We start from the raw sequence: 17,729 nt of genomic DNA on the forward strand, positions 1-17,729 counted from the left end.
GTGTGTGTGTGTGTGTGTGTGTGTGTGTGTGTGTGTGTGTGTGTGTGTATGCAGACATACACTTCACTCCTTATACACAAAATAAGAAAAAATTGCCAAAACACACACTCAGTCTCATGCGACTTTGGGGCCGAATAAGGAAAGACAAGAGCACAACATGATTCCGAGACGCAAGAATTGTTTAGTCTGGTTTGCCGGTGGCACTTAGCATATAGATAGGCTGGCCAGGAGCGAGCCATGCTGCAGCATAGGGGGCCAGAGACGCGGAGGATTTTTGGATTCCAACAATCCCACCTCATGTTTTCAGACACCCATTACCACGCCAGTAATACCATGCTGATTCTATCCAAATGACAGCCGTTAAGCTGCTTCTGCCACAACAGACAGCACTTCATTCGAGCAGTGTCACAGAGGCGAGGCGCGCGCACCGTACCAAGCCACTTCTGCAGGATTTGGTCTCTCCCATCTTCATTCTTATGGTAATTCACCAAAAATCACTGACATGTGCACACTGAGGGGTGATGACTGAGTGTGTGTGTGTGTGTATGCGTGTTTGTGCACAAATGTTCCCACCTGCACATATACAGTGCCATCACTCCAGTAATCAGCCTCCATGCGAGCCTGATTGAATAATAAATTACCCCATCAATGCATCATTACATTCAGTTAGATTAAGCGGTTCAAAATATTTACCCATGCAAAACAATCCAAGGAGATTAGACTATCACTTTAAATTGTTGCTCTGTGCGGCTCACGGGGGGGGGGGCAGACGGGGGGAAAAGTTTAGCTCCTTCAACTCATATTCATGCAGAATCACAAACATCATATGCATTTGGATGCTGGCGAGGAGCGTTTTTGGCATGGGGTAAGTGTGGAACGCTACAAAACATCACTCCCTAGTGGATTTGGTTTGTAAGCCTCTTTCACAGTAGAAAAGGCTTGGAAGGAAACTGGAATGTTTACTAATGACTTGAAAAGAAAGGGGAAAAAAAGAATCCTAAAACCTTAGTGGCTTTGTACACAGTCTGATGAACACATTAACATAATGTGTGTGATAGTCTCGAGTTTTACAAGCTGATGGGGAGCTTTTCTTATCTTTGCAAAAGTTGGTTATAAAAGTTTAGGTATGCCTTGCTTAAAGAACATACATTTTGACAGCGATAATTGTCCAAAAAAAGATTTTTTTAGTCTACTTCTGAATAGAGAGGGGTTCAAAACTTGGTTTCTGCCTTGGTTTCTGTCAATCATCCAGCAGGGTGGCATAAGCCCGGTGGTTTTAGATGACTATGTCCAGCCCAGTATGACTGTAGGCTGGGCCTTCATTAGCAGGAATCCGGGCTATTCTTCTAACATCTTCCTGTGGAGGAGAGGATGATAAGGGAGGAAGCCAAGCAGACCTCCGTACGCTGCCTTAAGAATCCAGCCTGGAGGAGAAGCAATCTATTTCTCAGCCTGAGACACACACACACACACACACACACACACACACACAGTGTGTTTCACTATCTTTGTGGGGACCCATCATTGACATAATGCATTCCCTAGCCACTTATCCTAACCTTAACCATCACAACTAAATGCCTAACCTTAACCCTTACCCTCACCCTAACCATATCCTAATTCTAACCCTAATCCTAAAACCAAGTCTTAACCCTCAAACAGCCCTTTAAAGTTGTGGGGTCCAGCATTTTGGCCCCACAAAGCTGGTTGGACCCCACAAGTATACTGTATTCACGGTTTTTGGACCCCACAAATGTAGTTAAACAAGAAAAACACACACACACACACACAGCCATGAGTGTAGTTAAGATGTCATAGCTAAGGGTAACTGTGTGTGTGTGTGTGTGTGTGTGTGTGTGTGTGTGTGTGTGTGTGTGTGTGTGTGTGTGTGTGTGTGTGTGTGTGTGTGTGTCAGCATGTGTGCAAGTATGTGTGAGAGTTCACATATTTGGGCGCATGTGTGTGTGAGGGAGAATGGTGGCTTGGGGTAAATGGGTGGAAATGGGTTCATATCTTTATTCCACTTTAAGAAATGAAGAGGAGCGATGAATCGATAGCAATGAATCAAGAGAAGAGTGTGGGCGGTTTTGGATCAGCGGTGGTGAAGGACTGCAGGTCACTGAGACCTATTACAGGAAGGCCAACACAGTCAGTAATATTTCTGTTTTATTGTGCAGCTGTGTGGGTGTCACATCTCCCTGACGTTTGGGCTCCACTTATCTACAGCAACACTATTTACTGCCACTGCTCACAGTATGTGTCCTAACAGGAAGCAGTGAAAGAAATTAAAATGGATGGCATGCAGTGCAGCTGACAAGAAGAGGGCATACTGAAGTAGAAACTTTAGAGTTTATAATGTATAGAAAAGATGAGGTCACATATATAACCACCAATAGATGGCCGACTTTAGAGCTTACTGTTCGAAGCGCAGGTGGCGAATGTCTCCCTGATTAATTTTGACAATACAGTCGTTCTCCTGGAAGAGACGCTCCTGCTCGGCTTTGCCCCCACGCTCCAGTCGCTTCACCACCAAGCCCTGAGTCCTGGAAATAATCACACAACAGGTTACAAATAAAACATCATTTAAACACATACAGTACTGCAGCAATTACATCACACACAGCAGGCAGCAAATTATAAGCATTGTCCCCTGCATCTATATATTTACAAAGGTAATGACATTCCATAGAAGACTAGAAAAGAAGGCAAGGAGGAGGAAAAAGAAGTGAACATTGAGATAAGCTATCCAAAAAATGAAGTAAATATCTTAGTTATCCAGAGTTAATATCAGTTGTTTTGTTATGGCCTAAAGATGTATTACTTATAAAACAACAGTGCAACACAGTTTTGCAAGTTTTTGACCATATCTTGTGTATCTTTTCCCCACCAGGTTTTTGGGGAAAATAATTAGGTTTACAAAGTAACGTTAGCCAGGTTGTAACATACTGTAATTTTGCACAATGCTGTCACTTAAAGTTAACTTTCCATACTCTAAGCCAAACTCCTGCATTTAGCTATGGCCTGGAGTAGCACTCTATTACTTGCTAAATGTTAAGCCTGTGTCCATCTCTCTGTCCTGTTCTCTGTTTGCCTTTCTGTAGGCAGGTTTGAGAGAATGACAGGGTGGGTTGTCTAAGGTAATCCAGACCAACAACTAAGAGATCATTTTATGGCTTCAGAGGAAATGCTGAAGTTGCCTTCACTAGTGCTTAAGACGAGAGCCGGCAGTGCTGGAATAAATACCCAAGCAGTTCCACGGCAGTTGCAGCTCAGCAATCCCTTCAAAAAAAGGCAACCTTTACCTTGGAATACTCTGCCCGCCCCCCCTCTAAATAAATACATCAGTGAGCTCCTTGGGGCTTTAGTTAGGCCCTGAGGATAAGCACATGCAAAGAGATCTGATGTGCACTCGCACAGCAAAACTACAAACTCCAAGGGTCTCTAAGGCGCCGGATGCCTGAGGTAGCAGGTAGACTGACTGAGTGCAAATGTTTGGTGTCCTTGCATAAACTGACAAAAAGTTTGGAGGCTTACTTATGGGAAATTAAGAATAATGATGAAATATATCAGAGTCAAAACTATTCAGTAGCCAAACCAAGATGTACAAGATACAGAAAACTACACTGCAATCAACAGCTTATTAGTGGCAAGGACAAAAGCTGCGTGCTTTTCATCATCTTCAGTTACTTCCTGTCATTTCATTGGACACAGAAACAACAGCACATTTAAATTGTGACCCTGTTTACTACAGACGTCAAGGGCAGATTCACAGGGCTCTTTAGCATTTCAGTCAAACAGGGCCACTCTCAGAACATTGCTCTAATTGACTGCATAATGTGGACATCCACGCTCTCACCGTAGACTCATCTCAGCTCCTCAATGGGGGTAAATGGCTCAGCATTAAATTGAAATTAAAGATCACAAAAGGTCCTTCCCTCTTTCTTGGTGTCTAAGCCGGCGCTGCCAGGTCAGCTTAAGTGTGTTGAACAGAGAGTAATTGTGGGCCGTGTGGAAGCGGACATGAAGTACAGGTGTGAATGCACCCAGGACGCATTGAGATCCGATCACTCAGGCCACATTTGAACGTGGTTTAGGCCACATGTGACCACTTTCTTTTAGCAGTGTGTCAGTGTGTCAAGGACTGCTTGCTCAACTGTGAGCGGAACTACATAGTCATTCAAAGTATTTCTAATGCCACAGAAACCACTGAGAGTGAATCATGTGTTTTGGATGTTATTATCATACTGTCAGTCATGTGTCACCGTTTTTGTTCCGGTGATGCCTGCTTTTATATCCTGGCTGTCTGGAGCTCTGTGCCCCACGGTTGCCTGGAAAAGGCAGCCACTGGTAAACAATAACCTTATTTTTAGTTTCATAAAACGTCCCTGAATTCACAAATATGTAGGAAATTACCACAGACATTCCAGCTCATACGTCACAAGAGCTGCTGTTGCTAGTAGTCTTGCATTGCCAGACCTATCTCCACAGCGCTGTGTCGGCGCTGGAGTAACTATTTAGAAGCCGGCGAGCCTGAGCGGCTGTAAAACGATGGAACAGTTTCATTTCCTATAAATTCTTTACACTAAAAGTCCCCCATTATTTTGTTTTTTAGAAGTTTTTATTATGAAGCAGTAACATCAGGAAATGCTGGGTCTTCATCAGCAGTAACTTAACACGACACATGCTAACATGAAACGTAAAATAAAACAGATATAATATAGAAACTAAGCACTTCAAAGCACAGATATTCAGATAGAAGCGACAAACGTATTGGGAGCTGAACACACTGAGACTTTTAGAAACCTCCTTCTCCCCATGCACAGGTCGCAACAGCTGTCATTAGTCATTGCACGTTTCTAATGTATGATTTATGTGAGAGTAACAACTGAAATGCTTACACACACACACACACACATACTTAGAGCTGTCCACAAGTGATTGGATCACTCAGATCAAATTTTAATAGCAGTTGAAAATGGGGCTTCAGTCAGTGAATTAATAAGGTGTCAGATATAAGCACAAGGATTTTGTAGTTAGAAGATTCTCGACAGACTGTGGAGAAAAATACCAGGCATGCAAAGACCCACTGTACCTAAAACACAAGAATCAGCATTGTAACACTGTATGGCTTTACTCCATCTTGTGGCTGGGCAGCAGTGCTGAGAAATGATTTGAAGGAGGCCACCTGCTCTCATCTACTGCCTTTAATCAAATGTTAATCCAATCATGATCAATTTATGCACGGCAATTATGTCCGCAGTTTGTTTACAATTCAAACTGGTCACGGAATGAGAAGTTCATTAAGCAAAGAATGCATCTGCAAGGGGTGTATGTGTGTGTGTGTGTGTGTGTGTGTGTGTGTGTGTGTGTGTGTGCGCGCAGATGTGTGCAAATGTACAGTGTATTTATGTGTATTCAAGCATTCAAGGTAGATCAGCACTACTCACACACTGTTTGCGTGTGTTAAGAAAAAGAAAGAGACAGTAAGAGTAGGTCCATACTGTTCACAAACTGCATGGTTGTAAGTTCATGCAGGTAAAGATCTGTGCATTTGTGTGTGTGTGTGTGTGTGTGTGTGTGTGCGTGCGTGTGTGTGTGTGTGTGTGTGTGTGTGTTTGTGCGTGTGTGCGTGTGTTAAGTGAGAGGGAGAGAGAGAGAGGCTCTACCCTCTCCCCTGCAGCTGTCTTCCCCTCCTGTTCTGATCTAACTTGATGTCAGTACAGTGAAGCAGAATGCGAGCAGCCGACGCTGGAGCGCCTGCAGTTCCTTGTTTGCTGTCTGTTTTTTTGCTGGCTGTCTGACCCCTGTGGCCCTGGTCTAGACACTAATGACAGCCCGCTGAGCCTAATGCCTCCTGTCCGAGCACAGAGCACACAGGAAAGAGCTGGACCAGGCCATTAGCATCATCCCACTGACCAGACGCTAAGTCTTATCATGTCTGAAGTTAATTGAAGGCTCTGATAGCTATTAGTGCCGAACTTAGCTGATGGAGAAACAATTGACTTGCCATGCAGCAATGCTGCTACATCTTGCAAAATGCAGTTTGATTGTGTGGGAATACAGAACAGCATGTCTAATAAAACCGCTGAATGTGAACTTTATTTAAGTAATATTGCTTGGTGCAAGCTATCATGACTCATTACTTTCCTCCCCTGACTCAGGATAACTCAAAGTGTCACAGCTTCTGAGGGAGTCAACCGCACGAGGTCACAGCTAAATATAGTGTCCTGACACTTTTGACGCTTATAAACAACAATGGGATTAGTGTCCCAAAGAAACGACACGCAGCAATCTTCAATGACAGCCATCCTCTCTCCCTCAAATGTCATCCCGTTCCATCTCCTCACTTTGTCTTTTCACCTCGTTCCCCTGCCTCCCTCTCCCAGCGCTGAGTAGTCACATTCACCTTGGTGGTGTGCCAGTCCATTGGCGTGCAGCGGGGATCTGTGTTATACACAAGCTTTTAGTTTGATTACATCTGGCCACTTCCTCTGTCCTTTATTTTTCCTGGAATAACTGTAAACTACGATGCATTCCTCCTCTTGTCCCCTGTCATCGACACTCCTCGTCGGTTAAAAAAAAAATAAAAAAGGCAAAAGAAAGCAGTCTGAATCACCTTCAAGGCAGAGCGGACATCATTGTGACTGAGGACATAGGTTAGGATAAAAAAAAAAACACCACTTGGAAAAACTGTCAAGTCAAGAGCAAAGCTGTTTTCATTTTCTCCTTCCCACTGGGGGCTTTTTGAGCTTTCGGATATGAGCGTTCCTGGGTATGGGCGTGGTGTTTCAGCAGTGAAACTCACAAAAATAAAAAATAAAAAGATGGCCAGAAGAATCAGAGTGAGTGAACAAGACAGCCTGCAGCAACTTGTAAAAAGAGGTGAACAAGAACGAATAGAGAGCAGAGAGTGAGGAAAGAAATAAGAGTGAGAAACAGTGAGTAAAAGTAAAAAGAAAGCAACATCCACAGGGCTTCAAAGCAAAGGATGCAGGAGACATATTGGATGGGGAAAACAACAAGCTATTTTTTCGACTAAGCTGCATTGATTCTTCTTTTTCTTTTACCTGACATCCTGCGAACTGAGAGGCACTACGTGGATCCCGAGGGGCCCTCCTCCATTGGACACCTCTACTGGCTTGAGCAGGGATCTGCAGGACAATGATGGATGAGGCCGAGAGGACGTGAAGAAGGAGGAGGCAGGGGGAGACATGCATGCATAAAGAAACAACAGGAATGACATGAAAATGTAGAAAAGCAGGATATAAAAGACAACACGGTCCAACATGAAGATATTGATGGGATGTATGGGATGGGGGTTGGCGCAGCCTTAATGGTGGAGGCTGCATTGTGTTGTCTATGCAAAGTCATCCATTACAAAGTCTGGCTGTTGGACCCCAGGGTCACTTAGGGACCTAAATGGAGACTCCAATTAAGTGATTAAGATCAGATTGGTGTGCTAAAAGAGAACAGATTAATTGAAAAACGTGTGAGGGAAGGGAGGAGGAGGAGGAGAAGGTTAATTTGTGTAGATAAAGACATGAAGACAAATGAACACAAGCAACAGTTGAAGCAGATGTGTGTGATGATGTGGTCTTTCCGACACTTTGTGTTGTCATTGTCATGTGGTAATAGGGTTGGGTTTAGGTGTTTAGTGATGATGTTATGGCAATTATTAACCTTACTGGCATCATTTTCATAAATTAAAAGGTCAGTTCACCAATTATTTAAAATAAAGTTTGTCTTACCTGTAGCCGTATCTAGCTATGCAGATATGTTGTGTTTTATTTGCCCAGGTTTTGAGATTCCTGAAGCCACCCCATATACAACGGAATTAGATTTGTGTGTCTGTCTGTGGACAGACCGATAGAATGACATTGCCATCCCTAAAGCCACACCACTAATGTAGCTAGAACAAACTAACTAGAACTAGCAAAATCATATTGTGGTGGCAGACATATCAGACCAGAATATCTCTTATCTGGACAAAAAAAGAACAAAACTATCTATATCAGGTCGATACCAGAACGGTTGAAGAATATAATGTTCTGTAATTTGGATGAACCAACCCAAAGACTGTACTGTATATAGCTGGTTGGGGTGTGTGTGTGTGTGTGTGTGTGTGTGTGTGTGTGTGTGTGTGTGTGTGTGTGTGTGTGTGTGTGTGTGTGTGGGGGGGGGGGGTTATGGATCACTCACTCTAGACTCAACACAGGAGAATATTCCAATGAGGAATCGGCCCTCCCTATTGGCTCAATTCTTTCAATCCTCCTTTCTTGTCTCCTTCGCTCTTCTTCTTCCTCCTCCTCCTCCTAAAAAGAAAGAAAGAAAAAGAAGACAGGATAAATCATTGAAAGACTGTTCCAGTAAAGTAAAAGACTCAGACTCTCAATTTGGCTGTGCTTGCATCCCATACTCCCCTGCCTATATCTTCCCTCTGGCTTTTAATCCAATTACCTGCAGGAACGAGTAACAACCTCAATTCTAAATCAAAAGAGACTTTCAGTAGAGTACAGACGGGACCACTGATGCCGCTACAGAAACATCCTTCCCCAGCCAAAAACTTCAGCGACTGTAGTGACAAAGTGGCCCTGATCGATGGCTCCTGCTCAATCAATCAGGTCTGGCCTGGGGCGTGGCACTGCTGCCGGGGTTTTGCGGTGATGCGATCAGGTCTAGAGTGAAGGAAAGTGGTCGCGCCCACTATCATTTGTTTCTCTCACTCTCTTCATTTCATTTACTCATCTTCCTTCGGGGCCATTAGGCAGCGGGGCCGGGAGTCGGTGGCTTTTACAGGCCAGCCAGACGTCATAGGATTTAACTAGGCTCTGGAACGAGAGAAGTTTCATGCTCTCCTTAATGGGGGATAACATCTTTATCTGAGCTCTCTTTATGGGGATGGTACAGATTGAGCAGGGCACTTACAGTACATGAAGTGCCGACATCCTGCAGGTAGAATACGAGGGGGGCATATTTAATAACACAAGGTTCAATTTGAACTAATCATATGCTGAAGGTTTAGCCTGGTCCTACCAGACTCGGGTACATTTCATTTGTACAGAGAGTCTGGCAACTCTCCATTGACAAGTGTTAACTTCCTTGAAGGCGGGTACTCTGTTGAAGTTTAAAACTATTGGATCTGCCCAGAGCCACTCTGGTAGCCTGGCTCCACCCTCCTAAGTACTGTCTGGTAGGATCAGGCTAACAAGATGGGAGACAACAACAACTATCGGCTTAGATATCGCTAGCGTTAGCCTTAGCCAACTCAACTCACCCACTAACGGAGCGAGCTGGAAAATCAAACTGTTCCCGAACCCAGTGGGGAGGAGGGCCACAACATCATGGCCACCAACACAACTCAGCAAAGATTGTTCTTGCTCGGGCTTTAACTGCTGGATATTCGGCAGCGTTGCCACAACGGACCGCATCTTTCCCCGCCTCCATAACGGAACTATAACTCAAACTAGCGCACGTCACAACCTCAACGTCATCGCTCTCAGCCACTCCCTCTGTTCGCTGATTGGACCACAAAATATTTGGGCGGAGAAAACCCAAGACTATACCGCAAACCTAGACGTAGAACTGAAGGAAAATGGAAATTGAGCGGAAGTACGTAAGAGGGCGGAGCCAGGCTACTGAAGGTTAGCTACAGGAGGAGGTGGACAAGTTCATCAACAAGTGACAAGTGACATCAAAATTTCTAATTTGAAAGGTCATTTCAGTTTTTGCTTTCAGTCCTGTTAGTGACAGCTCATCCTTGTGTCTTTGTGTGTCTTTGTGTGTGTGTGTGTGTGTGTGTGTGTGTGTGTGTGTGTGTGTGTGTGTGTGTGTGTGTGTGTGTGTGTGTGTGTGTGTGTGTGTTAGGGCTGCACAATATATAATTTTGCTATGTTCATCACAATATCAACTGGCGCAATAAACACATCGCAAAAGGCTGCAACATATCGCGAAAGACAAATCAGCAGAAAACTGAACTTCAAATGTAACTGTCATTCTTTTTATAGTGGTGCCTTTTATGTTCAATTCAATGTTCAATATGTTCAATAAAAGAATGTTGGAAGGTATTTCCTTTAATTTGTTTTAAATTCAACAAGCAGTTTGTTGTATTTTAGCAGAATCCCGAAAGCAGCAGAAATGTAGAACTGAGTACACTTTAATAGCTGTTTATCGCAAGTAATATCGTTATCGCGATATTCAACAATGTTATCGCATATTGCATGTTTTCCTAGTATCGTGGAGCCCTAGTGTGTGTGTGTGTGTGTGTGTGTGTGTGTGTGAGAGAGAGAGAGTGTGTGTGTGTCTGTGTCTGTGTGTGTGTGTGTGTGTGTGTGTGTGTGTGTGTGTGTGTGTGTGTGTGTGTGTGTGTGTGTGTGTGTGTCTCTGGTGTGTGTGTTTCTGTGTGTACTGTATGTGTGAGCTTGTCAGCCCCCAGACAGCGCGTCGCCTCCTTGGGAGGGTCTGCTGAAATGCTTTGTTAGCCACCTTCTCCCTGCCCTCACCCCTTACCTTCCTCTTTCTCTCTCTTTTAGTAAAATGTCAAGCACATCCAAATAGGTCTTGTGGTCTGGTTACTTTATGGAAATGGATTCTACCCTTTTCAGAGCCCAAGATATCTTTGGCGACACACAGGCTCGGCACAGAGGGACTCTCTCCCCTATTTATTTATAAGAGTGGGGGCATGAAATTTTCATCAGCAGTCAACCTTAAGAGACCTCGACTCACCCTACCTGTCTGTTTCCCCTCTCTAACCGTTCGCTATGAAAATGAGTCAGTCAATCAGTCAGCCCTGCCTTTAATTACGTGTCAGCTGAGGTCCCAGGTGCCTCACGGGGCCATTATTAACAAAGCCTTTTTATGAAAACCCCCCAAGTGGGTTGGCTGGATTTTCTTTAATACATATATATATGCTGTGCACAAAGGACCTGGCCACCTGTGGGGAATCTATGAATAAAGACAGAGGGCAAAGCGTGGAGAAGGCAGGTGAAACTGGAAAAGAAGAATGAATATAAGCACATATACTGTGAGTATATGCTATATGACGAGATTGGCAGAAACAGAGATATGAAAGCCAAAGGAATATATTGACTTTAAAAAAGTTCATACCCAGCACAAAATGATGGCGGCGATGGCGGTCGACATCTTTGTCTCATTAGACAACAGAGTGATCTGATTCACAGTGTGTCATCACGGAGAGTGACATGTAATTAACTTCAGTAATAGTAGCTCTCAGCAACAATCTCCTGTCTGTTAGTTTGCTCCTGTAGATGGCAAGTGGTTGTGATTTCCCTCCTAGCATCGATCTGCTGAAATGTAAGAAAAACTAGAGATAGTAATGTAATGGAATAGAGAACAAGTAAAGAATAAGGAAAGACTATCTGTGAGTAATATTGTCAGAGCACCAAGGTGAAAGGATAATTCACTTGCACCAGGCCAAAAGCACAGCACAAGCAGTTGAATATGGGAATGTGAGAAAGATAAAATTACCAAAAGATGGAACAAGTAGATATCAGAGCAGCACTAGGACAAGGTGATATTTCTGTTCAGGTATATTCCAGATGACTGGTGTGAAAAACCAAGAGGAACTGTGAAAATAACATGAACTTCTTAGTCAACTGCTAGTAAATTTGCACCACAAACAGAAACACATGATTGACACTTGACACTGGATTCAAAAGGCAAGTGGCCACTGTGGTTCATTAGAGTCAAAACGGGGCTATCCAACCAGCAAGGGTGCAGCCTCTTCATTAGAGACTCTGGACAAAGACTGTGCTCTAACACGTCTAGGTCTGAATATAATAAATAATTACTTGTTAAGATTGACATTTCAGGCAGTGAAGTCCTTCAGGATAGCTGCTGACTTCTTTCTACTGTACAGTGGCTGAGTTGAAGAAGAAGCCATCTCCCTTCATATTCACTGCCAGCCCACTTATTGTCTGTCCTCGTGTCAGCGGTAAAGCCGTGCACTGAGTGACAGCAGAGGAGAGGCGCAGGCTAAATATACATCCATCTCTCTCTCTCTGCCCCTCCACTCGCCCTCTCTTCCCTCCTTCTTTGTCTTTCCATCATTCTGAATCTATCCCTTCCCCCTCTCAAACCCTCCATTTCTTCCTCCCCTGAGTGCTTTTAGCACCCTGTTGATCCCTTGGTAACCAGTGGAGTGGGGAAGCAACAAAGCTTTTCAGCTCTCCATGGTACTCATTCCTTGCTATCGCTCTCATTCTCTCGCTCTCTTTCTCTGCTTCACTCCCTCTCTCCCATACAGTCGGGAGGGCTCAGTGCCCTGATCTTTGGCCAGAAATCCACCAGCCTTTTTTTAACAATGAAGTAAAGCATAAAGCAAGGAGTGGAGCATTGGCCATCGGACAGCTGTAGCATTAGATTATTATAGAGACTCATATAAGAAAAAAGAGAGAGAGAGAGAGAGAGAGAGAGAGAGAGAGAGAGAGAGAGAGAGAGAGAGAGAGAAATGGAGAGCCGCAAAGTGCAGTCTTGTTACCTTCATATTGACAGACAGGTTAAAATGGTGAGAGGACCAAAGAAGAGGCGAAGAGTGGGAGGGAGGGAGCAGCTGTCTGCTCACGAAGGAAAACACTGTACACACATGTACATACACGTACACACACACACACACACACACACAATGCTTGGGGTTGGGGCTAAGGGTGTGTGTTGAGGAGCTGTCATCCTCCATCAACCACTATCCTAAAGGACACCTACTGTAAGCGCGTGTGTGTGTGTATGTGTGTGTGTGTGTGTGTGTGTGTGTGTGTGTGTGTGTCATGCCATTAGCCATGGGCAAGTACAACATGTAGCTGTTAAGGGAAAGAGGGGGAGAAGGGCTGGGGACTCCCTCCTGAGCCCATCTTTGGCGTCAAGGGCTTAACAAGGACAAGTTCAAAGGTCTCAGCAAATGGTGTGTTCCTGGCCACCACCCCTCCTTTAGGGCTGAGGTCCACATCTGTGTGACAGCTTCATGTGTGGAACAGGCCTCCCTGTCAGAGGATGTCACACGTTCCCTTACAATGGGCCGACTGTGCCCAGCAGAACAATGGAGGCCAAAGAACAGGATATAGAATTATCTCAAAATTAACAATGTGGAGTGTTCGCTGTTTGAAAGAAATAAAGGAAACAAGCAGTTTAACTGGAGCATTTAGTAAAATGGCTGTTGAAATATTTACAAAGACTGCCCTCTGACCTGATCTGGCCAGCTAAAAATATGAAACATTAATTGTACGAGGTGACATACGCCCCTTGTGAAAACATTAATCTAGCCAAAGGTAACAAACAATGGCAACATGTGAAAATAATCTGTTCTCAGTGAGCAGAGGTGTAAGAAAGAAAGCAAAAAAGCAGCAGAGGCGGAGGCTTTTCCTCTTCCTCACAAAAGGTTAAGGAGCCATAATTGTACCCTCATTACCTCCAGTTAATACAGTTCGACTAAACACTGTACAATAGACAAGACCTAAAAGGACTTTACAGTACCGCTGCATTGCACAATGGCATTGACATACAAAGACAAGCTGCTGGTAATAACTCTTAATTGTCCTATTAAAGTTCCTTTGACCTCACGAAGCAATTACCAATACTTTTCCATTTTAACCGGAGCCAGAAAGTCGCTGTTTCAATCAGCAGTGTAGAATAAGCTTTTATGGCATTGGACACAAAGATTATTCACCTAAATTTGAACCACAGATGATCCCAACTTGTGTTCTTCAAAATAAAGCAGCTGCCTTGACCAGCTGCTGATGGATAGAATGTGCAGTGTGTAGCCTGAACTGGTCATAGCTGTGACAGAATTGACCATACATGGATTATTCTGCATGTTACAGAAGGTCTTTTATCCCTCATATCCATGCCTCAGAGGAAACTGCCATTGGGGCCAAATTACGCACCAACATAGCCTCTGTGAATAGATTGGATGTGACTGTTGCACCGAATGACCCAGCCCCACCCTCTCCACCATCGTTAACCCTTCATTCCCCACCAGCCCATCAGACCCCGACGCCATTAAAACAACCAATACGTCACAATGACTAAGATTATGAGACACTTATTTACATTGATGTTGGTGATACGGGAACATTATGCAAGGCTGAGCGAAGAGTTAAACTGGTTAGTGGATGATGAAGGGTCATAATGACCTCCTTCATTCTACCCACAAGTTCCCTAAATGGCACTTAATGGTTGTCAGCAGAGAAGCAAAAGCCAGTTTCAGCATACTGTCTTATCTTCTTTACATTGTTATGATCTTAAGGGTCAAGAGGATGTAAGCTAATGGTGATTTCAATACGTAGCAGTGAGGATTTATTGTGTTGATGTGAAGAGAGTTGTACACAGAATATACAGCGTAGTGCCTACTGTATCGGGCAGTCTTTAAATAAATGTTTCATTTGTTTTGTAATCTATTAGCTCCCTGTTGGACAAGAAACAGCAGATCTGGAAGAAAATATAAGCAGTGTGGCACTGGTGCTATCTCTTGCTTTGTATGTGTGTGAGGGAGAGAGACAGCGAGAGTGAGGTTACACAGTAACAGTCCTATGTTTGTGTGCCAAGGGGAGAAGCTGAGACGGCGGCTGTCCTCTGATGAGGACCTGTGTTGTCTTTCATATTTCACACCATGCACCCATGGGCTCCAGGCTTCTTCAAAGGAGAGCACTCGCATTCCAGATTAGATGTACTATTCCTTTTGATAATGATGAAAGAGAGTCAAATATGCGTTGTTGTGCTAGGTTAAGACAGTGGGGAGTGGGGTTTGTTTGGGTATCAAGAACCTGTTTTTTAACCTGTTTTCCTGTCAATCTTTTAAGAAACAAGGATGTGTTACTAAGTAAGCTTTTTGATTTCACTCATCGAGCCTGACAGCAAAGTTTGGATTTACCTTAGAGTCCTGTGTTTCCGTATATATCGTTGGAACGCATGCACCAATGCACATGTATACTGCTTACAAGACAGCAGTGATAAACATTACATGGCTGTGTTGAGGAAGACTGTCTGAAAAGACAAAGAGCTTTCTGCAGCATGGTTTCTGAATGTAGCATTTTGTATAGCATTTTCATAGCCATAAGGCCTCATAATCTATGATCTAGCACTTTATTGTGTAAAACCATAGACTGTATAATGTTAATGGACAGAGCATGTGTGACGTCACCCATTGGTTTGTGGAGATCTGCTATGAGTCGTCGAGTTTGCCGTTACGGGCGCAGCCGTCCTGGTTGCGGATGCGACGATTTTAGACGAGAGGGAGGAGTGAGGGAGGAGCCACGTTACGTTACACACTTTCACTGGCAATCACATCATAGCCACGCCCTAAAACACCCCCCGCTTTATCACCGATTTTAAAATCGACGAGACCATAATTAAAAAAATGAACATCATTCTGTGTTGCAGAAGTTAAAACTAGCGATTGAGACCATAAACTCATTATGAAAATGTTTACTGAGGTAATAAATCAAGTGAGAAGTGGGTCACTTTCTCATAGACTTTCTCATAGACTACAGAAACCGACCTCATTTTGCAACAGTATGTGTCGCCCCCTGCTGGAATTCAGATAGAATGCAGGTTTAAGGCACTTCCGCATATGCAGCACTTCGCCGAACCGGATGCTTTGTCCATTAATGTTAACAGTCTATGTGTAAAACAGGAAACACTCATCTTGTTGATGGCAAGGCAAACCTTTTTTTTATTAAAAATAATAAAATTACAGTTTTTATGATGCAGATACTCTTTACGTTAAAAAAAATCTTACCCAAACTATTTGACAACAACAAGAGCCAGAATTGGATAAGAATCCAAATCAATATTAATCACAATATCGTGACTAAATGATAACCAACACCAGTGGGGGTATATTAATATATCCCCATTCTCAATTAAATATTTTCCTGCCAGTGATATGCATGATATATTGTATTTCCAGTTGGCCAAGTTCAATTTCACTCCAACATCCCAGTGCCTTATTTTAATCAACAAAGATCTCCAGCCTTTAAATCTGTCTCTCTTTGTTTTGTTCTGGAAAGACATGGCTTCTGGCTCATAAAAGTTCAGGCTCTGCGGGGATTTACTTGAAGCACATTACAGGGACAGACAGGTTACTAATGCTGTTAAGCAAATTAAATCAGAGATGTGGGGCGGCATTTGTCCACATCAGGACGGAGAGCAGCGAGATGTGTCTGTTTAATGATATTTGGAAAAACAAAGGCCTGTCTCTCTTTACCTCACTCATTTGCCCTATTTGTCTCTCAACTATAATCTACGTCTCTTCTTTTGTCTCTGCCTGCGACAGTGAGACCTGCTTTGTGCGGAATACATCATCTGCCAGCGCCTGTTTCATATCAGGCCTGGACTGATCTATCAATGACACAGCTGCCTTTGCCTTTGCCCACTGTATCGTTAAATTGCACTTTAATTAAATTAGGCCTGCTAATTATGAGGGCTTAAATCAATCACCAGGTCAATAACAAAGGCCTAAAGCGGACGGAGAGGCCCGAGACTTTTTCTAAACCTCATCAATAACAGCCGCAACCGGAGCAGACCGCTCCTGTACCAGAGAGCCGGAGGTTCAAACGGGTAGGAATTACTGTGAATTAAGTTATCGTCACCGGCTTTTGTCCAGAGCACTTCTTACTCTTGCAAGCTCTGTGAATAATGTATGTTTGAATACAGTCAACGTGTTTCAAAGAGTTCAAATGTGCATAGCATTTTGCATTAGAATAGCACTTCAAAGGGGTGTTTGAAGCAGATTTGGAGTTTCTGGTGCATAAAAGATAGTTCAAAAGGGATATTATGACATTCCAGACACCTGGTTTAGGTGAAGGGAGGTGATTCTGAACAGATAATCCTGGGGGTTGAGTGCGCAGCCCAGCTGAGCAGACGGTCCCAGCTGAATCCCGGCTCTTTATCCATGCATTTAAAAAAAGCTCTGTGGTTTTCACAGATTAATCATCATTTTGAGCTTATTAAGTGGGAGGACAGTCTACTTTCCACTGCTCAGAACGTTTAATCCATCTTTCAAACTGTGAAGGTCAGTGAGCGAATGTTACCCCTGTTGAAATAATAGCGGGCGTTTGAATTTGAATGAGAGCACCCGTGGTTCAGATCTGGATTGCAATTAAATACATCTTCATTTTTATTATTATTTTCAGTAGCCGCTCCTGCAATTACGTGAGTCACACTGACTAATTGAGTAGCACGGTGGCTGCCAATAAACTACACTCCTTGCACTGCCAAATTGTCATCCGAACTGTCTCATCCAACAGTTACTATGATCATCATCAGCGACCATGGCTGCATTGGAAAAGAAGATGTGGAGAGCAGCAATTCACACAAGAATCTCATCATATAGGATGTTTTAACACACTGTGACCTCAAACTCTAAATACACTGAACATGAAGAAGGAGGGAATGAAAAAGAGGGAATGAGGGTGAATGATGTTGAACTATGAATAATTAAGTGGAAAGTAAAGCTTTGGTACACATTGCAGCAAGTTATTACAGGGGGTGAACGGTCTTTTCCACAGATCGGCCGTTGTTTGCTGTGTTGTTTGAGCAGGTGGGGGGGGTTTGGGGGGTTTGAGGGCTCATCTGTAGCGTCATGGGATCAGTATAGGATGAAGGGGGGGGTTCTATTTCATTTTAATTGGAAGCTGAAATTCTTGGATAAGGGGTAGACAGAAAGCCATTTGGTAAAGTCCTTGGTCTCAGCCAGGGCTAAATGAAGAGGGGCGTGTGGA

General features: G+C 43.6%; 1 protein-coding gene across 13 annotated transcripts in view; it reads right to left on the minus strand.

Moving 5' to 3' along the window:
• Nucleotides 1–17,729, minus strand: part of LOC144537414 (partitioning defective 3 homolog) — a 382,981-nt gene that overhangs the window by 193,633 nt on the left and 171,619 nt on the right. For 11 of the 13 annotated variants that reach the window (XM_078281137.1, XM_078281128.1, XM_078281132.1 and 8 more), the window contains 3 exons: nt 8,200–8,312; nt 7,068–7,151; nt 2,418–2,543 (listed from right to left, as the gene is read on the minus strand). In XM_078281137.1, the coding sequence (XP_078137263.1) occupies nt 2,418–2,543; nt 7,068–7,151; nt 8,200–8,312 (323 nt within the window). The remainder of the gene's footprint in view (nt 1–2,417; nt 2,544–7,067; nt 7,152–8,199; nt 8,313–17,729) is intronic. The other 2 variants (XM_078281139.1, XM_078281130.1) reach the window with 1 other exon arrangement.

This window comes from Sander vitreus, chromosome 22, assembly GCF_031162955.1.
Source record: "Sander vitreus isolate 19-12246 chromosome 22, sanVit1, whole genome shotgun sequence".
In the NCBI taxonomy this organism is placed as follows: domain Eukaryota; kingdom Metazoa; phylum Chordata; class Actinopteri; order Perciformes; family Percidae; genus Sander; species Sander vitreus.